The 25,107-nt window shown below is 39.0% G+C and overlaps 1 protein-coding gene across 1 annotated transcript; it reads right to left on the bottom strand.

The window, feature by feature from the left end:
• Nucleotides 1-725: 725 nt before the first annotated feature.
• esyt1b (extended synaptotagmin-like protein 1b) lies at nt 726-24,308 on the bottom strand. The gene is made up of 52 exons (XM_059329735.1): nt 23,632-24,308; nt 22,689-22,730; nt 21,574-21,708; nt 21,393-21,466; nt 21,213-21,285; nt 20,949-21,038; nt 20,718-20,773; nt 19,872-19,992; nt 19,588-19,764; nt 19,293-19,375; nt 18,466-18,514; nt 18,282-18,371; nt 18,086-18,181; nt 17,521-17,592; nt 17,345-17,431; nt 17,098-17,247; nt 16,750-16,863; nt 16,478-16,654; nt 16,279-16,364; nt 15,468-15,516; nt 15,208-15,297; nt 15,030-15,125; nt 14,866-14,937; nt 14,669-14,755; nt 14,406-14,552; nt 13,904-14,010; nt 13,458-13,635; nt 13,196-13,366; nt 13,015-13,097; nt 11,434-11,482; nt 11,260-11,349; nt 11,004-11,099; nt 10,561-10,632; nt 9,419-9,505; nt 9,179-9,325; nt 8,977-9,095; nt 8,139-8,265; nt 7,962-8,050; nt 7,710-7,830; nt 5,967-6,143; nt 5,783-5,865; nt 5,330-5,378; nt 5,117-5,206; nt 4,885-4,980; nt 4,723-4,794; nt 4,544-4,627; nt 4,310-4,456; nt 4,071-4,213; nt 2,891-3,022; nt 2,685-2,787; nt 2,355-2,404; nt 726-1,525 (listed from the first exon to the last, which is right to left on the bottom strand). The coding sequence occupies exons 1-52, from the start codon at nt 23,992-23,994 to the stop codon at nt 1,498-1,500; spliced, it is 5,466 nt and encodes a 1,821-aa protein (XP_059185718.1). The 5' UTR covers nt 23,995-24,308; the 3' UTR covers nt 726-1,497.
• Nucleotides 24,309-25,107: the final 799 nt, after the last annotated feature.

The following is a 25,107-nucleotide window of genomic DNA, read 5'->3' as shown; positions in this document are numbered from 1 at the left end:
GGTTCTTCTTCACTACATAGTACAATTTGGAGCTACTACTATTTAAGTTCTTACGACAGAGTATTAGGGCCACATTTAGAAAAAATAATAAACTATGAGTTTAAAGTCGTAAATATTGAATTAACTACGAGAATAAACTCGAAAATATTTAATTAATTAGGAGAATAAAATCGAAATATTGAATGAGAATTAACTCAAAAATATTGAATTAATTACGAGAATAAAGTCGTAAATATTTAATCCTGCAGTAAGTATGATTTTTAATGCTCAAGTATGATTTTTAATGCAAAACTAAGTGTTAGAAGATTTCTCTACACTGTGTTGTTATTATTATTATTTACCAAAAGGTATACTGTGACTTTTTCCACCACTGCCGGCAATGCAGAATTCAAGAAAACCTCTTATCCATTTTCAAAAGAAAAGAAAAAAATTCACGACCTGTCATGGACATTTTTCTTAATGGCAATCTCCTACATTTGAGGTTTCTCTACATATTTGCAAACACATTTTATTTTTATCTTTAGTTAACAGTGGCAAGATATTTTCATTTAAAGTATACCCACAGTATTTCTGATATTTAAATATGAAAGACATCCACTGAATAAAGGCTCTATTAAACAGTAAGAGAAAGCTGTAATAAAAGTATACACTATAAAACTGGTAGAACAATGGATAAGAAAAGCATAAATAACACAGTTGAAGTCTAGACCCCAAAAAGCATGAAGTGAGCTGTGCAAAATCTGTTTATTTTTGTTATACCATCTTTCGACAAACAGAATAGGATCTGATCCATAATCTTAGCAAATATACACAAAATCAAACATACCATGATCCAATTGTGGCCTAAGCGTAACAAATAGATGTCTTGTAGAAAAAACCCTCAAATAAAATATTTTAAAAAGGAACTTCAAACACAAAAGTTACAAGGTGCTGTAAAACATAAAATAACTTCAATGAAAGCCTTCATAAAACAAATCCAAAATACTGAAATGGCATGAGCACACATGAGCAATACTTTTTTAAAAAAACCTATGCTCCTATGATGACAATATTACTGCACGTCAAACACGATACTTGATTTAAAATATTCTGGCAGCACATAAAAAGCAAACAAAACAAAACAATAAAATATGACTTCATTCTTTTTGGACCCGTTCATCTTTGACCTGCTCCTCTCCATCTTAACACCATTATCTCTTCATATGGTAAAGTAACCTTCAGTCAGTACAAACTTTCACTTTATCCTTGTCAACTCAGCTACTTCAGCCTACTTATCTTTGGTGAGAGTATTGATGTATGTGAAGATATAGTACAGTCCAAATTCTATACTAAATATTTATACACAGAGCTGGGTGGATGCAGGTAAGGCTGCCACGGTGGTGCTGTACGCAAATGTGGGAAGGAGAAGGCATCAGTGTGAGCTGCAGCGTGTGGCACGAAGCCAGACCAAGTGATGACATCATTGTCATCGCATTACGACATCAGCGAGAAGAACGACTATTCAGCTTCATCTTTCAGGGTGAACCTGGAATAAATACAGATATGAAGATTGAATCAGTGAGTAACATCATCAGAAATTACTTAGATAATACACTTTGGTTTGAGAAATTTCTATGTATGCTTTAATGTTGTTGCAGCCACCTTTCAAGTCTAGTGTCACATAAACTTAAAGTCATGGAAAAAAAAAATTAGACCATGCTTGTTTCCTCCTTGCTTTCTTGTTAATTTACTGCCTGGAACAACTAAAGGTACATTTGTTTCGACAAATATAATGATAACAACAAAAATAGCTCATAAGAGTTTAATTTAAGAGCTGATATCTAGACATTTTCCATGGTTTTCATGATAATGATTTTGGTTACTACCAAGAAAACCATGGGAAATTGCTAGATATCAGCTCTTAAACTTAACTTTTATGAGCTATTTTTGTTGTTATCATTATATTTGTCCAAACAAATGTACCTTTTAGTTGTATCAGGCATTAGCCTGGCTAACACCAGACTAATCTCAAATGAGATCTAGTCTGGGAACCAGCCGTTCATTTCTACGTAGAGGAGGTGTGGTTTACGATCCTCCGGAGCCGTTTATTGGGCGCTTAGAATGTCTATCAAAAGCGTCTGTAGGTAGCTCTTAGCCAATCGTATCAGTTATACCAGATGACGCAGTAGAGCAACAGAAATTGATGTTTGTTGTGTGTGTGTCTGTGAGAGTGTTGCTTGCTGCTTTGCTTCTCCAGTTCTCGCTTTCTGCAAGATATACCCAGGCTAATCAGGCATTAAAATGAACAAGAAATTGAAGAAAACAACGGTCTAATAATTTTTTCCATGACTGTATATACAGTCTGCTCTGCTCACCATTGTGTGACACCAGAAGTCAGGTCAACCTGGGCCAACTCAATCTGCACCTGCAGAACAGGAATGACATGTTAACTTCTTTATGTGTTCAGTGAACTGAAAGTGAAATCATTTCAAAGCAAGGAACACACTACAAAACAGTCAACAGTTACTAGGCGGGCATTAGTTCACAGCCTGGCCACATCAGTGCAAGTATGGATTTACCCATATGTTCCTGTGACATTATTTGGAAACCCTGGTGTTACGTGTTAGCCTTTAGCTGCTGTATGTGTTTTTGAAGAAGAACATTTTAAGTGATAGCAGAGTTGCAGGTGGAGGTCTCAGACTGACCTGTCCAATCACGTCGCGGCTCCTGAATGAGGCAGAGTTATTTTTCACGGACACACTGAGGCGTTTGAATCTCGCCTCATCCGCAGACAGATCATACTCAAACCTTGAAGAATTCGACAAAGATTATTACATGTGAACACCAACAAAGATCTTGAGATATGACAAAAAAAACCTGCACAGGAATATAAAGACGTTTAGTTAATTACCTCTCGCTGTATTCTGGGTTGAGGTCTCTTTTCTTCACTGCTGTCTTCTTCTTGGTGGCTTTGCTTTTGTCTGGCAGCAGCATGAGGGAGACGTAGCTGTCGACACCATCCTTACTTTGAGACGGCAGGCCTCTGTACACAGACAAAGCCTATTAAATATTTGTTCAGATGAAAGACTATTTACCAGTCAACTCAGCATGAGGCTGGTACAGTATGGTTGCACCTTGTGAGTCTGTGTGTGTCATCATAGCAAAAATATAGTCCAGGAGAAATAGACCTCAGTAGGAACTACCACATGAGCAGATTTGAGTCCTTTGCCAGGTGTTTATACAGTATGTCTGTGGACAAATGTTGTCAAAGCATCACAATCGTGCAAGATGCAGTCACGAAGCTTTACAGGTGTGTAGTTGAGATCAAAATAAGGGCGCTGCAAGCAGGGGGGTAGGAAGTATCCCCCACTTTTCCCTCTCTTTAGCCAATTTGGTGATGCTGCTTTTTATCGTATGTTTCAGTATTTTAGAGCAGCATAATGCATTTTTGTAAACTAGAGCTGTCATCAACAATGTGAAGATCTATGTTTTTTTTTTAAACCAGGCCTTTTTCAGTGTTACTATGAACAAAAAGTATTTTATAAATCAGTCAAAACACAGCAATCCAGCTTGCAGCTCTTGGAGTTCGCATGTTCTCCGGGTGTCATGTTCCTCCCACAGTCCAAAGTCATGCAGTTTAGGTTTAATTGGTGACTCTAAATTGCCAGTTGGAGTGTATCAGAGTGTGAATGTTTGTCTGTCTCTATGTATCAGTCCTGTGATAGTCTGGTGACCTGTCCAGGGTGTACCCCGCCTCTCGCCCAATGTCAGCTGGGATCTGCCCCAGCCTTCGGATAAGCAGTTAAAGATAATGGAAGGATGGAAGAGTCAAACTAAGTCTATCAGGTTGTAGTGGTATCTTCTTCATGCAACATCCACATCAACAGTAAGAAGATGTGCAAAGTAAAGACGATAACATCTGACTTTCCAGTAAAACATATGTCTAACTATTGCTTCCAGATCATGAAAATAAAAGCTTTTTTTTTCCACAATAGGCCTTTCCTCACACCAAGCCTCAAATAACTATTATACCAACAGTTTGTCAATGGTGAGAACACACTGATTGAAAAACATTATTTGAGGAAGCACACCTGCAGGCATGAACGATGACGATGAGCTGCCTCTCCTGCGACGCGTATGAGAGAGACAACTTCACCTGCCCGTTTCCTGATCCATAGGAAGCACAGGGCAGAGTCTCTGCACTGATCATATCCACCATTTTGGAGTCTAGAACCTTTTGAATTTAAAATCAGAAGAACAAACAGTCATTACTGATTTGTTTTTATTTAATGCTCTACAACATGCACGTGTGAGCAGAAGTGTTGGTCACCTTGAGTTCAGCCCTCAGCAGGATCTGACTATCTGGTGCGGCTCCATCCAGATGGAACCACTGATCCAGGACCAGCTGTGGCTCTGCAAGCAGCTCCTTCACAGTAACCACCAGAGATCCCATCGGCTGGTCCCAACCACTGGACAACTGGAGAACAGAGAGAGAATAAAAACAATCACTCAACAGAACTGATGTTAAAGGTGATATTTAGATTAATGTCAATAAGAGTCTTGCCTTTACTACAAGCATCTGTTTCGGGTCATGGACCAGGAAGTAGAAAGACTCATTCCACTCAGGACTGGTGCTGCGGTCACACAGCTTAAGAGAGATAATAAAAAGACATGATAGAGTTATTATAATAATAATAATTTGTATCACACTGACAATAGAGCAGCATGTATTAAGAGTCTCACTTTGGTTTTGTAGGTTGTTTCACCCAGAACAAGCTCAGCTCCTGCTTTGGGTTCCTTTCCACTCTTCTTTAACTAGCAAGGAAGAGACATTAATCAAGTTTTATTATATACGAGATAGATTTTTTTACGGCACAGTATGTAAACAAACTGCAGGTGACTTACAGGTAATGCATGTGCTCTCTCCATGTGGACAAAGAGCAGAGCAGCTGCAGGGACAGCCTTGTTCTGATAAGACTGGAGAGACTGAAGCTGCAGCACCTGCAACATGTAGCGCAGCCTGTTAGCCCCCATGATTATTTTGCAATGTGAATAGTGTACACAGCATGTTGGAATGTGACTACACGGGATTATTTAGGAAGCTGATTTATTATGGAAAGGTCAACAGTGGACTGACCTGGTCAAGTCTGACTGAATGTGACACTGTAGGAACCCATTCCAGTATCATGTGAACACGCCCAGATTTGATATCATTCAGAGTGTACCACTGCAACACAGACAGACAAAGTCAGTTCAAGAAACAGGGCAACACCTTTTATATAAGGAAGTGACACAGAACGAAGTTTAGAAATCACATGGCACGACTTCAGATCATGAATTATTGACTAACCTGATCTGTGTACTGGGATCTGATGACCTCATTTAGCTTAATATTGAACCTGTGAACATGCAAACAGATATGTGATTAACAAGATTTTAATGTCTTATATACCAGGAACAAATGTTGACAGTTATGAAAAAACTGCAGAAAAATAATCAGATTATTGCTAAACATTTACCGGTGTTTGTAAATATTCCTTGTGTAAATATTTTATAAATTCACCCACATTAAATATTCAGTTTATGTTGATGTTTGGTACAAGACTGGAGACTAACTTCCATTGTCTTGGAGACATTACATAATTAATTGATTTATATGCATTGGTGCAAAGTTAGTGCAAAATGATGTTAAGTCACAGGTGTTGTCTGTTTCTTATCATGCAGATCAGTGTACACGTCTCTATAATTTTTAACTTGAGTAGTAATAAAAGTTATTGATTAAACTATGGAGTCAAGCACACACCTGCCGAGGAAGTCATCAGAGTCTAAATCCTTATCAAATGCTTCAATCTTGATCTCCTGGACGCTCTGCCTGCTCAGAACCAGCTGTTCAAAACAAACAAAAAAACAAATATTTGTACAAAATACTGTACATGCAGTGAAATATGCAAACAATATGCAACATTTTAACGGTGCATACTTCATACCTCATACATTTCGTTCCATGTTGGGTTCAGATTCTCCTTGATGACGTGACTCTTGAATGTGACTCCCCCGATGTTGATCTTGACATAGGGGTCGCTCTTGCCCTTCACCATGCCCCCCATCAGGTTGTCCTTGGCAACCAGATTCTGAGCCTCAAGCAGGTGAATTCTCAGCAACCCCTGCAGGAGGAGGACTGGAAATGTTACACAACATACAGGGAGTCACTGAGCACACAGCATATGTAGCTCTGCAATGAGAAGCTAATACATAGAAGTAAGACTGGTCATCGTTTCCTGACATAAAATGTCAGAATAATCTCTTTAAAAATGAAATTAAAACCTTTGCATCTTAAAACAGACCCTAAAATCTGACATTGTACTGCCTTGAAGAGCACATTATGTCACTTCAGTGGGTCAAATTTAAAGATAAAGGATATCTTTTCAAGTTTTGGAATCTAAGTTTGTTTTATGACAACTTCATGAGTAACGGTCCCTCCCTCACACCAGACTTCTGTACATTGTATAAATGATATAATAACTAGCACGATTCATTTTGCCCCTCCTGTCTGGAAATTCCTCTTTTTATTCTAGCTGGCATGACACAGTTACCTATGCAGAAGTTCAGTAGAACATCATGCAACAGATCCACCAAATCAGTAGAGGAAGCTGAAATCTCTTAATGTGATATTTAAAGACAAGAGGAAGTGGCACAGTCACTGCGTTTGGAAAAAGGCTCGAGCTATGAACAAAAAAACCACATGATAATGCCAGCAGCATCAGTTCACCAGTAATGGGTATGTAGTGATAGGGAATGCAATGAATAACCTAATGGCAAGATATTATTGTTATTAGACACATAGATTTGGTGGAATCCTAGTTCAGACATCTTTAGATATTAAGGTTGTTTTTTTTATTTCCTGATTGATAAAACCCAAAATGTTCACTTTGGCAGAGGGGTGGATGATCCTGCACCTTGGCATACACTTTTAAAATAAGTGTTTTTCTTGTGTAGTGTTTTTTTGTAGTGTTTTTTCTTATCATTTCAAATAATGGAAATATACAAAAATGATTAAGGGGCAGTGACAAAAAACATACAGTCATGGAAAACAATTAGGTGACGCTTTATAATAAGGTCCTTAATAACCAATAATTAACAAGTAATAAGGCACTGTTCTCGCTTTAGATCCGGTAGTTGCAAAAAGCATAGTTAACTTATAGTTAACTTATAATAGATGAGCAATAAAGTATATTTTAATATCAATAAGCAAACAAAAAATATTAATAAAGGCATGGCAAAGACATAATGGGTGGGTCATGGGTGTTTGTAATGCCATTATTAACACTTATATAAGCTTATAAACACACAATAATGTTAATAAGCATCTTGTAAGGACTTACAAGGGCCTTATTACTTGTTAATTAATGGTTATTATAAGGACCTTAATATAAAGCGTTACCAAAAATTATTAGACCACCCTTGTTTTCTGATAATGATTTTGGTTATTATCAAGAAAACCATGGAAACTGGCTAGATATCAGCTCTTAAATTAAAGTCTTATGAGCTATTTTTGTTGTTATCATTATATTTGTCCAAACAAATGTACATTTAGTTGTACCAGGCATTAAAATGAACAAGAAATTGAAGAAAAAGGGTGGTCTAATATTTTTTCCATGACTGTATACCACCATAGAGTTTGTGGAAGCTAATTATCTAACTGCCACTCTGCTAATCAAGACTAAACCCACCTCTTCACCGAAGTCCTGGCTTGGGGTGGTGCGTGGTGGAAGAACTTCTTCAGCTTTGGGGGTCTCTGTGACCTCGGGAAGACCAGTCACTGTGGCCTGAGCAAGGTTGCCTAAACCAGCACTAAATCACACACACACACGGTGCAGACATTTATACAGATATCTTGTTAGGTTTAATTCTATTCTTCCTTTTTTTTAAGCAGCAATAAAGGAAAGAAAATATGGTCGTATTTGCTGTGATGTTGAACTCACCCTGTGTGTATTTGCTGTGGTTCAAAGTCTCCTTTGATGGCTGTGTCTGCCTGTCTGGGCTGCTCCTCTGGATCTGTCGGCTCCTCCACCTGATGAGCACAATTACATGAAGGTTATTGAGGTAAAAATAGACAGGTTAAACATAATAACGATTGGACATAATGTGCTCCGACTCACTGCAGCAGCAGGGAAGGTATCGGGTGCAGTGTGAATGGCAGCTGGTTCAGCGGGAGGAACATCTTCTGTGGAGGCTGCAGCACCCGCTGCTTCAGAGTGTTTAAACCGGCTGGATACTGACAGCGATCTGAGGAATACACACTGATGTTACTAACACCACAGCCAGACACCTGACTGGAGCTGACAATGATAAATACATGTTTTTAAGCTATAAATATACTTTAAAATCACTTTTTATGGGACCTTATCTGATTCTATATCCCACTGACAGGGAATAAAAAACGTCTCATGTTTATTAGTGTGTGTTTATGTTTAAAATGTGTATTTATTGCTTACTTTTTCTTTATGTTTAAGTGCAGGGTTCCTACACTTTTCCAAATTCATATTCAAGCTTTTTTCAAGTATTTTTAAGGTGGATTTTCAAGGTCTGCCAGCAACTTACAGCTTTAGTAAATTACATGTGTATATACAGTGTGTACAATATATACATGTTTCTGTTTATTTCATTTCTTTATCACATTAAATGATATTAGTTATTGTGCTATAAACAGCCATAGTTATGTTTAATGACAGCTATTTACAGAAGGGTGACAAATTTAAAGGAAAACACAACAAAATGTCCTGTTTCAAAATCACACAAAAAAAAATCACCTTTTGTGAATACCTGGCAGCTTATATAACCTAATTAAAATTCAAGTGTTTTCAAGGATTTCCAGTACCCGTAGGAACCCTGCGAGTGGAACTAAGGGGTATTGTTTCCTTGTTTTCTGCCTAAGACCAAGGTTCAGTCTGCAGAGTTTTGATGTTTGTATTATTAAATCGGGCGCACAACACTCACTCATCTCTTGTCAGCTCCGAGCTTTTCTTGTCCTCAGTGGCTGTGGGAAGAACTGTCTCCACTTTCTCTGAAGCCGTCACATAAGGCTGTGGAGCTTCAGTCATCCTTGAGCTCAGGACCTGTCAACAACACATTTCCAGTTGGCTGCTCTGTCTATCACTGACAATGGTAATAATAATCCCGTGTTTGTGTCTTCTCATACCTTGAGTTCAGCCCTCAGTAGGATCTGACTTTCAGGTAAGGCTCCATCCAGAGTCATCCACTGGTCCAGGACCAGCTGTGGCTCAGAGAACAGCTCTCTCACAGGGAGTACAAGAGATCCCATCGGCTGGTCCCAGGCGCTCGACAGCTACAGAGACATTTATTTATTTATTTAGTCCGCGGTGAAGATGGTTCTTAAGCAGGCAGCAGGTTTCAGATACTGCAGTAACAGTACACTCACCTTCATTATGAGCATCTCCTCACTGGGGTCCTGAACCAGGAAGTAGAACGCTTCACCCCACTGAGGGGATCTGGAGCGATCACACACCTTCAGAAAGAAAAAGAGGAGGGGAAAGGTTGGTGGTTCCTAAAACTGGGAATAAAATGACAACATCTATGTGATCATTGTATTTGATTAAGTTGTTTATTCTCTTCTTCAGCGTAAGTAGGCCTGTCACAATAATTAATATATCGACTTATCGTTCGATATATAAAAATGGACACGACTGGGCTCAATATATTGTTGTTGACATGTGTGACTTTTTGTGCTTTTTTTGTGTTGTGTTTAAAGAAATGCTGCAAATGTTAGTAGTAAGAATATAAACAGGTAGTAAGAATTGCCAAAAAAAACCCAGATATTTCCCGAGCAGCCATTCCAGCTGATGTTATTTTAATAATAAAATAATTCATTCATTCATTACCATTAACTGCTTATCCGCAATCAGGTCGCGGGGGGGCTGGAGCCTATCCCAGCTGTCATAATATGTAATGTAATAAAATAATATTAAACATAATGATTATCTTGTTGCAATGTTTTGATACCAGAGCTTGAAAGTCTACTAATAAGTTTACTTATTTGTTTTATTTATCTAGGATATTTTAAAATTTCTTTTCCACATTTCAATTCCAATGTTTTATATTCTCGAGATTAAAAAATGAACTGTCCTATAAAAAGGATGTTATTCTGGATTTATTATGCTCTAATATCGTTATAAAACTAAAACAACATTGATATAACGATATTATCGTTTATCGTGATAGTTTCTGGGAAATTATCTGTATATGTCCTAAAAAATTTGTTATCGTGACAGGCCTAAGCGTAAGGAAAGCTTCTACATGCACTATTGTCAACCATGTGTATTTTTTTAAATACCACCAGTGGGGGGCGCCAGAGTTTAACCTTTTCAAGTTCTGAACAGCTTTTAGTCATTTATCCTATAAACCATTTTCCCACACAAAGGTTTGGTTTCTGGGAAAGTGTGATGGGGACTTCATCATGACACTTTATTGACTAAATTATATAACAAAAATGTTTATGAGTTGTAGTCCAGGCTGGTATAGCCAAAGTGTGTTTGTTTAATATTTTTTTCATCAGTTTCATACCTTGGTTTTGTAGGTTGTGTTACCAAACACGAGCTCGGCTCCGGCCTTGGGCTCCTTTCCACTTTTCTTAAACTGAACACAGAAAGCAAATAACATTATGTAAGAAGTTTATATTCACTCTCTGTAATTAAGGCAACAACGGGCCGAGATCCAACTCTGTCTCCTGACCAAAACATTCCAGAATCACATCATTGCCTAATTTATCCAACAACAGTGATTGTTGCTCAGCAAGCAGCAACTATTAGCTGGTCACTAGCTAGCAACTAGTCTTTATTTATTTGAATCTAGTGATTATTGACAAAAACAGTGTTTTACAGAGTAGAAGGGTTTTTTTTCACTTTACGCCCCTAGATAATCTGTTTATCAATATGTGTTCACCGTCTATATTTAACTCAGCTCAGTTATTATAGTGTTTCTCAGTACCAAAATTACAAGGGACTCACAGGCAATGAGTGAGCACTGTCCACATAAACAAACAGCATGGCTGCAGAGGGAACGGCCTTGTTCTTGTAGGAGTGGAGAGACTGTAACTGCATCACCTGCAGCAGAGAATCAAATAAAAAATACATTACAATGACTCAGCACAGTGAACTTAGCAGCAGGGCGTTATATTTAGAATAATTCAAATGTGGGAGGTAAAGGCATTTCGAGTTATTAAGATTATAAATATACGTGTGTGTATAAAAACATTGTACTAACTTGGTCCAGGGTGTCATTATGGGACACTGCTGGGACCCACTCCAGTATCAGGCGAACACGTCCAGACTTCACGTCATTTAGAGTGTACCACTGAAACACACATACACTCACTGAATCAAAGCTGATGATTACACCACAGCAATAGCTTAGCTTTAGTAATGCATGCATACTGACCTGGTCTGTGTACTGGGAACGGATGATGTCTGCCACGCTGATTTTGTATCTGTTTACAATCAAAACATTTTTGCACATTTTACACAATTGCACAAGTTACATGCACGATATACAGTACGGGCCAAAAGTTTGGACACACCTTCTCATTCAATGTTTTTCCTTTATTTTCATGACTACTGACATTGTAAATTCATCAAAACTATTAATGAACACATGTGGAATTATGTACGTAACAAAAAAGTGTGAAATAACTGAAAACATGTCTTATATTCTAGTAAGCAAAGGGTGGCTACTTTGAGGAATCTAAAATACAAGACATGTTTTCAGTTATTTCACACTTTTTTTGTTAAGTACATAATTCCATATGTGTTTATTCATAGTTTTGATGCCTTCAGTGAGAATATACAATGTAAATAGTCATGAAAATAAAGAAAAACGCACTGAATGAGATGGGTGTGTCCAAACTTTAGGCCTGTACTGTATGAAAATGAAGCCCAGACGCTTAAAATGCCCTAAAACATTCAATTTAAATTCATATTCTATTTTCTAATGTTGTAAAAAAAGTTTATTTCCATGAGTAATGTTAGTAAACAAGGAATAAAAAAAACTAGAATGAGTTCAGAAACACAGATTTTTTTTATCCATCATCAAACTCAAATATTCACTTTATAGTATTATACCTGTAATTTATCTCTATGGTCAGATAACTACAGTCTGGACCTATAAACATACAAAGAGTGGCACCCTCCCACATCTACTACAATTCTACAATATAATTTAGCTGACGCTTTAATCCAAAGTGACGTACATTGGAGAGTTAACCCAACACAAGCAAAGATGACACACACACACACACACACACACACACACACACACACACACACACACACACACACACACACACACGAGTAAATGAATCCTATTTGGGGTAAGTGCTTTAAGGTTGTGCATGAAGACAGTGCAAACATTTTTTAAATTTTATTCTAATTAAATTTTTCATTATTATGCGTCGATTATGTGTGAAAGTGTTGAGTAAAGAGCTGGGTCTGTCTCTTCTTAAAGGTTGAGAGGGGCTCAGCAAGGTGAGGGTTTTTTATTTTTTTTACAGATTATAACATTTTGCAAAGACTGGGGATTATGCATTGTCACTATTTGCAAGACTACAACTAGATTCCTTCTCAGGTTATTTCCAATTCTGCTCTTGGTGGAAGATATTCCAGACTTCCTTTAAAAAACATTATTAGCAAGTCCTTACATATCTGCAAAAATATGCACATATAAAAGATTAAACTATTAGAAAGAACCAGGACTAAAAATGTAAAAATAATAAATGTTTGACTTTTATAAGAAGACGAGATACGACATAACACAGCTTGTTTTATGACCACCTCACATAAAACAATCAGGATCGTGGGAGAGCACTACAACTCCAGCAAAACTCGTTTTTTTATTCCGACATTGGAAATTTGTCTGCAACAGTGAAATCTCTTGAAAAGTAATTTGGTATAAGCAATAAAGCACAAGGCATTAAAGCCTCCCTGTCACAGTCAGACAACTAGAAACCTCCTCATTAAGTGTTACCTGCCCAGGAAGTCATCTTTGTCCATGTCTTTGTCATAAAGCTCTATCTGCACCTCCTGTCCTGACTGAGGTTGCAGCACCACCTAAGAGAACACAGGGCATTTAAATCAGTTAATTTAATAAAAGAACAAGTGATTAACATGAAGTATTATTATCAGACTTTACAGTCCTTCATACGCACCTCATACATCTCATTCCAGACTGGGTTCAGATTCTCCTTGATCACATTACTCTGGAACGCGACCGCTCCCACATTGATCTTGGCATAGGGATCACTTTTGCCCTTCACCATCATCATGTTATCTTTAGCAACCAGATTCTGGGCCTCCAATAGGATGATTCTCAGCAGTCCCTACGGGAAGAAATCAACCTTATATCAATATCTTTTCCTTAGTAAATGTGATTGTGTCGTGCCTCTGTAGATCACTGTTCTGTGAGGTTACCTCACTGGCAAAGCTGAGGTCTGGGGAGGTATGAGGAGGCAGTGCTATAGCCGGACTTTGTGATTCTTCCACAATCTCTTCAGTCACATCAGCGACTGTTTCACTGATGTCAGCGTCTTCATGTGAGGTCACTGAAGAGGCGATGGTCTCCACAGGAGGAGCGTCCACTGAACTGGACCTAATAACACGAAAAGTAAAAGAAATGAAGCGTCAAAAGGACAAATAGAAACTTACACATACATAGTTTTTTTTTCTTTCAAAATTATTTTTATTGGTTTTTCCTTGGATGCATAATTATATCAGCTGTCAGAGCACACATCAGTTTATCCAATACATCCATAGACTAGGCAAAATAAGTACAAGTACAAAATAAATGAAAACACCAAAGTTATAGTCAAAATATACAAAAACAAAACAAACATAGTTTTTTTAATGAATAATCTCACCTCAGCACTGTGTCTGTCTCCTGTTTTCTCTGAGCAGGAGAAGGGTCTGACACTGAAGCGACCTTAGCCTGAGCAGTGGCACCCGGACATTTGTTGGGAATCAGCATCTATAATTGAGTCGATATTGAGTTGTTTCACTTCATTAAGCAGAGCTGTATATATCAATATCAGCAGAGCAAGTGCAAAGTTAAAGGTCTGCCTCAAACACTTATGAGAATTAAATAAGATAAAGAGACAGAGACATACAGATAAGAAAAAAAAAACTTAAAAACGAATTACACATAGTTACACAGAGTAAAAGAAGTACAGAGAAAGAGAAAGTCTCAAAGATATATTACAGTTACACACAAGAGTAAGATATACAGTGTAGGCAGAAAGCAACACAGATAGATAAGATTCACAGAAAGGGATATAAAGTGAAAGGGATAGAGAAAAAAGAAACTTAAAAGACACATATCAAATATTTCAAATAAGACAAAGAGCAATGACAGAGTTTTCTTACTTTGAGTTCAGCCCTCAGGAGAACATGACTCTCAGGGGAAGCTCCATCCAGATTGAACCACTGGTCCAGGACCAGCTCTGGTTCGGAGAGCAGCTCTCTGATAGGAACCACCAGGGAACCAATGGGCAAGGTCCAGGTGTGGGAGAGCTGGAGCAACACAATGCAGGGTGTTTAAGTAGTACGAACATTTCAGGCCTCACAGTGTTTGCATCTAAATGGCCGACCCTCTTTCTGCTCCACTTTATGCACTGAAGCCAGCGTACCTTAACAACAAGAATATCTTCTCTGGGGTCTCGAACCATGAAGCAGAAAGCCTCATTCCACTGAGGTGACGTGGTACGATCACACACCTGCAGAGATGCAAAAGAAAGTCAGTTAATGTCAACAGATATCCTGTCAAGTCAAGTATCTTAAAACATAGAACTATGAATTCTAAACTGCTTAAAGTTTGCGGTCTTACTGTAGTTTTGCGTGACTTTTTTCCAATAGTAACCTCTGCTCCAACTTTTGGGTCTTTGCCGCTCTTCTTAACCTGTAGAGAAACAAAGACGCAACAACAATAAAAGCATATGTAGCGTTGTAAACATCTTACATCCCTCTGAACATCAGTAGGAAAAGACTCACTGGTAAGCCATCTGCTTGTTCTATAAAGATGAACAGTAGGCCTGCTGAGGGGACCGCCTTGTTTTGGTAGGACTGCCTGGAGTAGAACTGAAGCACCTGAAGACACAGGAAGGAAGCAGTGAGGACGGATCAAATTTACCAGCAACGGTCCATTAATCCATGATTTATCTGGGAATACCTGGTCCAGTCTGTCTGACTCCGAGGCTGTCTGGACCCATTCCAGTATCAGGTGAACTCGGCCAGACTTCACATCATTGAGAGTGTACCACTGAGAGAAGAAATGGAATAATTTTAACACAGGGAGAGTGATATATGTTACAGATATATTGGGAGAGAGTATAGTGTCTTATCAAAGTTTTTCTGATATCACTCTTTAAAGGTAAACATGGAAAACAGGAAAGAGGTAAACAGGAAGGTGTTTGTCGAGGGAGTTCCCACCTGATCAGTGTACTGAGAATCGATGATGTCCTTCAGACTGATCTTCAGCCTATACGTTGGGAGATGTGAGATTAAAATGCATCTTTAAATCCATTCATTTACATAAAAAGTTACTGGAAATATATACATGAAGCAATACAGGATATTTTTAACACACATATAGAATTTGATTTCAAAATCTTGTACTTAGGTTGTATCCCCCCAGAATGGAGTGCTATTGACAAAGATTTAATGGGTGCATTACTGGCAGCTGGAAAAAAGGTCCTAACTAAAAGATGGATGTTGCAGACTGGACCTATAATTAATAATTGGATAAATGTGACAATAGATATACATACCATGGAAAAGGTTACTTTTTCTCTCAACCTAGAGTTAGACATATTTATGAAACACTAGGAATGATGGGTTCAGTTCATCAGCCCTTTAAGTGGGGGGTTCCCACTGTATCTCTGTGACGTGAATACAACTGAATGATGCCCAATTCCTACAGACATTTAAATTTATTTATTCATAGTATGTATTTACTTTTTGTCTCTATACCCCTCTGGATGTAAAAAGTGATATTGTATGTTTTTGTTTTTTTTCTTTTTCTTTACATTTGCATATTCATATTATTAAAAGGGAATGGACAATGAACATTTGGAACAAGAAGCTATTGATACAAAACCCTTGGCTCTGTACAATTTTGATGGTAACAACTGTAAATCAATTTGTACTTGTCAATTGATGTGAGATTTCCTAATAAAAAGATAATTACAAAAAAAAATCCATTCATTTAATGTCATAATTTAATCATTTATAGCCATCGTACCTGCCCATGAAATCATCCTTCATGTCCATGTCTTTATCAAACACTTCCACGTGCAGGTCCTGGCCAGGCAGCTGAGTGAGAACCACCTGAGGGGAGATTCAAAGAACTCTCTCAAACTGATTATACAGCAGGCGTTTATAAATACATGCAGACTTCAGCCACAAAATGTGTTATTTCAACGAATAACCCTGTTATTTACCTCATACATCTCATTCCATGTGGGGTTAAGATTAGCCTTGATAACCTGACTTGTGAATGTTTCACCTCCGATATTAATCTTGACATAGGGGTCACTCTTGCCTTTCACCATGCCCCCCATCATGTTATCTTTGGGAACAAGGTTCTGCCCTGCCAACAGGTGAATTCTGAGCAGTCCCTGGAAACAAAATTACAAACACATTAGAATAAGCATGTGAAATTTAAGATAACACAATCATAAATTAAAATCACTATTGCACTGTCCTCCATTACCTCTGTGGCAAAGCTAGAGTGAGCGGAGGTCTGCTGGGGCAGCTGTTTGGATATACCGGCCTCCAGATTAGAGGACACATCAGATTGAACACGGTCCTCATCCAACCACAGGACCTATGTTACAAGAGGAAAGAGAAGAGACAGAAAGTAGCTATAAAAATGTGACTAAAATCCAAGAATCTGGAATCTGATTTAATCTCAGTTGAGACACCATTATACGTCAATAAAAATCAATTTTTTTATGGTTTGATGGTTAAAATCTCCTCCACTGTTTTTTCAGTGTATTTATTGGTAATAAATTGGTCTAATACAGCGCAGGATTATCGAATGTTTCTCGTTGCCATTTACCCTGAGAACTGTGTTGATGTAGATGCGACTGGCATCTGCAGAGTTGTCCAACTGGAACCACTGGTCCAGAGAGAGGTTAGAATTGGACAGCAGACGGGACAAAGGGATGGTCAGACTGCCCAGTGTCTGCACACGGTCAGCGTCCTTCACCTGGGTAATTTAAATATGAATGAAAGCCAAAATAAGACTACAACAGAATACCGAACACAAAGTTCAGTGCAGAGAAGCGAATCTCATGAGCCGTTACCTGAATGTCTATGTCCTGCTTGCGAGGATCCTGGATGAAGAAGGTAAAAGCTTCCTCCCACTGAGGATTAACGGTGGTGTAACAAGTCTAAAGGGAAGAATACATAGTGTTTGCATGTATAAGAAAAAAAAATCTATGAAACTGTAGTTGTATTATGGGCTTTCTAGAAGATATACCTTGCTCTCTCTAGTGATGTCCTGAACAGACAGCTGCACCATGGGATTGGGCTCTTTATTTCCCTTCTTCATCTAAAAGACACACAGTTACAGAGAAATATGAATACACCGTGAGGAATGTGAACAATGACCATCTGAGGAATAAATAGACTTTATCTACCACGATGACAACATGTGGTTTATGTGAATAATGGTGTGTATAGGGTTACCATAACAACGGCACAAACAATTGACAGGAAGTACCATACAGCGTGGCATAATCAGGAAGTATAAATCTGCAGCGATAGAAACCACAAAGACTGAGCTCTATTCCAAAGACCGTTACTGCTGTTCCCTATTGTGTGAGATATGACAGCAGAAATTAGCACTGTAGCAAATGTGTTTAACAGCCTCGGATAAAGTTAGACACACTGCAATGGAGAGCGCGGGTTAGAGGCCAAGGCAACAAATTTGTGGAATGTCAAGACAGATGGCAGATACAGCTCTGCCCCAGTTTAACCGCACTCAGGAAGCAGCTCTGTGCTGAGCACGAGCGTGGCAGACAGGGTAGAGTGTTTTGACTCACAGGAAGTGCCTCAGCCTTGTCCAGATATACAACCAAGATGGCTGAGGAAGGTGGATCCGCAGTCTTGCTAGTGACGCTTTCATTCCTCTTCAGGATCTGGGGGAGAATGGAAAACAGTTATATTTTTACTTTAAAAATAACACAAAAATCCATTATACTCCAGAAGCACCAAAAAGTAATGCATCATGACTCAAACCTGCTCTAGTCGATCAGTGTTTGGTAGCAACGCCAACCACTCCAGTTTGAAATGAACCCGTCCGGATGGAGTCTCTTTCAAAGTGAACCACTGGGGAAACAGACACAGGCATTTATTTACAATACAAATGTTACAAAGTTGCTTATACAAACTGTGACTAAGGTGATAACGGCCTTTTACTTACATTATCGACGACTATGGATTTCTTCACAATGCCCAGATCCAATTTGGTCCTATAGGGAGAGAAAGACACAATTTCATAAAAATAAGCCAATATTTTGCTGAAAAAAAGAGGATCATAGCATAGAAAGCAGATGCCGAAATTTTAAAGCACAAAGACGTCAGTGTTAGTATTTTTTTCAGCCATTTTTATACGTCAAGTTACCTTATTATGCTTCAGTTAAACCGCTTGCATTTCATTATTTTTTAGCCATCCAATTAGATCAAGTCTAGCCAAAAACAATAATTTTGTCATTTAAGTGAAACTTATTTTACATAATATTTGATTTTTTTGTTATCTGATGAAAAGTGTCTTATCCAGTGTTCTGATGGTTTCAGTTTAAGGAACAGATGAAGTCCTCCAGACACTAACTATTGCATGCTGCCAGTGTTATGGTGCTCGCAGCACAGGAAAATAGATTTGCTGCATTGAAAAAACAAAACAGTCTTCAATATTTGTGTCTTGTCATTTCTGTCAGCGAAAATAAAGATTTTTGAAACATTTTTGTAAAATTTTTAAAATCCATTTTACTCTTTTTTTTGTCAAAAATATGATATAATCCTAACCCTAACCCATGTTCACGCAGTTAGTATTAAATTATGTTATTCATCATCATCTTGTCTTAGTCATGCATAAAAAGGTAATTGATGAAAAAGTTTAGTCATCGTTTTTTTTTACATGCTTAAAAAAGGCAGTGTACTCTTTCCAACTGGCCAGGAAAAGTGACAGATGAAAGATGATAATGTGAGATTCAACGTAGGCACACGAGAGACATGAATATGTATATGTACCTGCCCAGGAAATCATCCTGGTCTGGGTCTTTGTCATATACCTCCACCTCCAACTCTTGACCAGGCACTTCATGGACTATAACCTGATGTACCAGACACACACAAGGACATGAAGACTGACAGAGGGAGTTGTATGGATGCTGGCTGCAGCCTCATGAATGAAAATGAACATCCCCAGTGCTGTAACAGTCTAATCCCTCAAATACAGAACAAAGTGAAATGATATATGATTGAGTCTTCCAAAAACTGTGCAATGATGACACAAATTTCTCATAAAACTGTCCATTCTTCTTACTTCATAAATCTCTTCCCACTTGGGAGAGTCTGTGTTGTCAACATGTTTGGAGGTGAAGGTCTGAGGGCCGACCCTCAGTATGGCATAGGGGTCAGACAGGCCGGCCATAACCCCTTTCACATAGTTGTCCTTGGCTGCTAGATTCTGCGCCTCCAGCAGGTGGATCCGCACCACACCCTAAGGAAGAAAAAGAGAGGAACCAAGTTGTGATACACTGGCGTCGACTGAGATGTGACATTCTCTAATAGTCTTTCTCCAGCTGTAGGTGCACATTCAGGCTTTACCCTTGGCAAAGGAGAGCGCAGTTGGGCCACATGCAGACCCTGAACCAGAGGGACAACCAGGCGATTGGGCAGCACCAAGAAGGAGGCAATGGCATCCATAATCATGCTGTCAGACATGACACTGAGACAAAACAAATGGAAATTTAATGGAAATGTACTGAGGTTATTTCCTGTATCATTTAATATTCACTGTACAATAAAACCCACTCATTAAAAATATATTGTGTGGTTGTGTTTAGAAGCAACAACCTCCGGTCTGAAAAGTGAAGCCAAAACTTAAGTGCTTAGCATTCTTTCTAATGACCAGCAGGGGGCGACTCCACTGATTGCAAAAAGAAGTCAGATTGTATAGAAGTCTGTGAAAAAAAACCTTACTTCTTCTTTTCCTAATGATTTTATCAATGTCAATCACCTGGTTCCGTTGACCCTTTCACACTCTTTTCAGTTCATTAAAGTTAATTTTAATGTTTTAGTTGCCAAAAAAATATATTTTTCAGCATTCAGTGGTACTAAAAGACACTCTGAGGCGCCAGCTGTTAATTTTCACACCTTGCTAATCAAACTAGCTAGCTCTCTAGTGCTAGCTGATAACTAAGCGCCACCCTCTCATCCAAATATGGACACTTCTGGCTCCAAAAAAAACAAGATGGCAGCAGCCAAAATGCCAAACATGAGGCTTCAAAATTGTAGTCCACACACCATGATGATGTCATTGTATCCATTGCTATGTCCTCTTCTTATAAACAGGCTATTGTATATTATAAGGTTGTGGCTATTACTAATGTGTAAACCATTCATTCATTCATTACCATTAACCGCTTGAAAGGTTATTTCAGTATGACTCACTTCAGTCCAGGGATGTCCAACATATTAGTCAGTCCAGTCCAATTGATGTCTAGTTTCTGGGAAGAGATAAGACAGAGGAATGTGCTGCTTGTAGCAAATCCATCAGAACTGATGTGAAGTCAATAACATGAAAAGCATACAAGACTCTACTGAGCTACATGTTGATCACAGGAATAGGGGTTGAGAGACAACAAGGAAAGGACAAATAGAGGTGAATGTAAATGGACGTACAGGCCGTTGGATGAAAAACATGGTGACCGCTCCCACGATGGGCACATCTCCAATCAGAGGCTCCAGAATCACCCGCATCATCCCATGAAGCTGAGAACAGAGAAGCAGAAAGGATGCTGGTGAAAACCCTGGAAAACTGCTAACAGAATGGCAGTTTGTCCATATATTTCAGTAATCTCTTTAGACAAGCAATATCTTTGTTTGAATACTACATTACTCTGTAATTCAGTCAAATAATATTTTCAGCTTGAAAAGAAGACAAACCTGTATTCCTTTGACTCCAGCTTTGCAGAAGTATCTCTTCACCTCAACATTGATCTCTACATTGCCAACATAGCTGGGGACACAAGAACAAACGTGTCATGTGCAATAATGCCTTCTACAAGCTTTAATATAGAGGTGATGTTGATTCATAAATCAAAAGAGCAATGGATACAAATTCACCTTATATAAAGATCCAACAGGACTTGTCCTTTGTCATTCTCGGTGTGTGCCTTGATCCCTACAACCTTCATGGCCTGCAGCAACCAGAAAGCACATTTGTTTGCACAACATAACAATATGCATCATTTATGTGATTCTGTACAGCAGTGCCATATTATAGCTAAGCTATCAATGGCATCACCTTGTCTCCCATGTCGACTTTTGTGAAGCTGAGGGTTTGTAGGTGGGTGCTTGAGGCTCGGATAGAAGGAGCAATGGTTTCCACCAGCAGCTTCTCGAGGTATTGGCCGACAAATGGCCACACCTGCTGCAGCACCTGGGCAGGCCGACAATGACATGGTTATAAGCTGCTTTTATATACAAGTCACATACCACATTATACAACAAACACCAATGCAACTAGGGACTACTTCTATCAGCAAAGTTTGTCATGTTGGCCACATGGTCACAAAACGATCTGCCAAATGCCTTGGGTTGCATAAGCTGTACAAAGAATGACAAAGACAGCTGTTGCCAGTTGAGTCTCTTCAGCTGTTGGTCGTCTTCTTTGAGTCTGTACATGTACAACATTGAATGCTGTGCTTCACATGTTCCTACTCGATAAAATGTTGCTACATTAGTTTTATTACTTCAGGGAAAGAACAAGAAGCAGAGGCACTGCTTGTTTGCGTGCTTCTGTGATTGTGTAAAAAAACCCCAAGTTGGTTTCAGTCTGGCATAAGTGGAGAGTGAGTCATCTGCTGCCTGCTCTTGTGAGAGATGCAGCCTGAGCAACAAGGGATCTGCTGACCGCCCCTCCAGTTAGAAGTCTCAAATCTCTGCTTTGTCTGGCTCTCTGACTCTTCGATCTCGTGGTCCTGTTCGTATGAATACTGTTATCACTGTATGTCTGCACTGTATTAGTTTCTCTGGGCTAGAAAAGTGAAGGAGGTGGGGGGGACAATGGCTGCAGTTTTATTTAGTTTGGGGGACTGGGCAGCTCCTCCCCCTTCCTGTCAGCTAGGCTGTAATGAAATGGAAATGTTGAGAGGGTTGCCTGGCACTGGGCCTGTCTCTGCAGTACAGACAGAGTGGCTACGCTAATGGGGGAGTAGCCTTTGTGGAACATGGCAGCAGCAAGAGCAGCAGAAGTGCTATCAGCTAGCACTAGCTTTTAACCTGGCATACTGCACAAAGTGTCAGTCAGCACAACAGCTGAACAGACAGACGTGTGTTTGCTGTGGGCTTAATAAAGGAGTAAACACTAGTTTCTTTGTGTGAAGTTAATGGTAAACAATGAAACTACTGATTTGTTACCTTATTCAGCCACTCAACCTTTTCAACATCTGGAAAGCTGACCTGAAGGAAACAAAAACAATGAACAACATTGTTAAATTATGCATAGGGCCTGATAAACACACAACAGGATGGGGAAATGATTCAGCCATAGCCGATGCAGATCTGGAAATGTCATCAATAGCATTGCATCAATAGTTTAAGACTGTGCAAATATTTCAAAAGGAAAAGGAAAAGCAGATAAGAGCAACATCTGTCAATTCAGAGATCTCTTCGAATGATAAAGCCCACTATTGTGCAGTTTATCTTTCACTTGTGACTATACTCACAATATACAGTAAGTGCTTAAAATCTCTTCCCCATTTATTTATTAACTCTCCAAACACGTGTCATTTGTTTTGCACAGGGAGAGCAAAATGGAGATGCCACTTTTTATATAGAGAAGTATGCATGCTGCTTGCCTCTGCAAGCAATCTCTAAAAATCACTCAATGAAACAAGTTTACACAGGAACCTCATTTGGGTGTGGCCAGATGTTCTGAGTCAAAACAGGCCCATGTGGGTTTCAGCATTTCCCTTATGGGGAAATATACTCTCAGGAGTTGTAACTTGCAAATCAAGACTATTATACTTCATGCACATTTTCCAGCCACCTTCAGTTAATATTGCACCAAGGATTAGTGGGTATTAGTTGCAATGCACGTATAAGCCCACATAATGCTCAAACGAGTTTAGTCTAGAAATACAAAAAGATGCAGCAAATTTGCCAACTGTCTTATCAGAAATATTGGGGGGACAAAGTTCTGTATATAGCAGAAATTATAGGGTATAAGACTACGTTTTGCCCTGTTATCTAGGCTACGTAGCGTGGGTTACTCCAGGTCAACACTGGCAACAAAGAGCTGGCGTATCATAAGGAGGATTTTGATAGGAGATATAGTAACAGTTGTGGGGTCGATTCTTACCCACGCTGGGAGGTCTCGTTTGATTTTGGACACTTTCCTGGACGTGTACTCTTCCTCGTTGTTGAGCAGCTGTATAGCTGACCTCAGGCGTGCCTCCTTGGCTTCTCGGGCATGTTTCCATCCCGTGTAGACCATCATCCCGCACACCAGCAGGCTGGTGCTGACACGGTAGTACCCGGCCAGGTAGACGGGCAGCAAGGCACCCAGACATTTCCCAAACGTCCAGAGCACCGCCACCGCACTGATCCCTTTGGGCTGAGGAGCTTCTGCCTCCACCGTGCTCAGCGCTTTCTTCTCGGCGTCGCCTGTGCTCGCACCCTCGGCGCCCTTGACTTCACTAGGCTCGGATTTGTCGCTTTGCATGGTGGTATCCTCTAAAAAAACAACCTATTACCGTTAACTAATTTAAGTTTAAGTGTTAAAGGACTAAGCGGCTCGCGGCTAAGTTACTCTAACGTTTCATCTCTAACGTCAGCGAGCTACCGTTTGGATAGAAAGCACCGCTACACGTCGCTTGTACCGTCGCTAGATCTCCGTTCGCCCGTGTCGCATCTTTAACGTCGTTAAAACGGATTTGTTGTTGTTGAACCGGAGCAGTTTTACTGACGGGTCCAGAAGAGGAGGCCGACAGAAGTTCTGTCTCTCAGCCAGTCCCGTTATCTGGATGAAACACGCCCACTGTCTGAATAAAAAAAACGCATCTTTGACTCTTTAGTTGCTGCGTCAAGGCAGTAATTCAATTTGTGGTAATTACAGTTATTACTGCAGCATAATCGGGAAAGCGAGATTTTCAGCTGATTATTAAAGTGAAGCTTTTTTGCCTGTTAAAACCAAAGCAAATAGTAAGAGCCTTTACGTAAAATATATATTAATGCCACATTGTAGTAGGCCTAACGTTACTAATACTGTTACAAGTAAATGTCACGTATTGATAGTGTTGCTGAAGTAAAAGTACGTCATTTTAATTAAGAAAAGTAGAAAAATAACAAATGTCCCCTGACATTATATTATTTTGTATACGATTTTTAATAATCATGCAATAATTTTACTGTTGAAGCTGGTTGAGGTGAAACTTTTGAACTAATGATTGTTTCTTTATGATTAATCCGCTTATTATTTTCTGTCAATCGATTGTTTGGTCTGTAAAAAATAGTGAGAAAAACACAACGACCCAGAACCCCAAGTGACACCTTCACGGTGTTTGTTTTGTCCTATAAGTGAAAACCTAAACATTATTAAGAGAGTTTGTATTGTAAAAATAATTGAAAGGAAACACGGCGAATCTTAACATTTGAGAAGTTGGAAATACTGTATGAAATGTCAGTTTTTGACTTAAGTATCAAAATAGTTGCCAATTAATTTTCTGTCAGTAATTGATTAAATGACTAATACAAAGCTTTTCCTGCATATACTGTTGGTTTAATTTATGACATTTTTTATAAACTTCATGTTTTGTTTGGTAAAATTTAAATCTGT

Source organism: Centropristis striata, chromosome 3, assembly GCF_030273125.1.
Source record: "Centropristis striata isolate RG_2023a ecotype Rhode Island chromosome 3, C.striata_1.0, whole genome shotgun sequence".
In the NCBI taxonomy this organism is placed as follows: domain Eukaryota; kingdom Metazoa; phylum Chordata; class Actinopteri; order Perciformes; family Serranidae; genus Centropristis; species Centropristis striata.
Note: the sequence above shows the minus strand (reverse complement) of the source record. Positions and strands in the feature narration are given on the sequence as shown.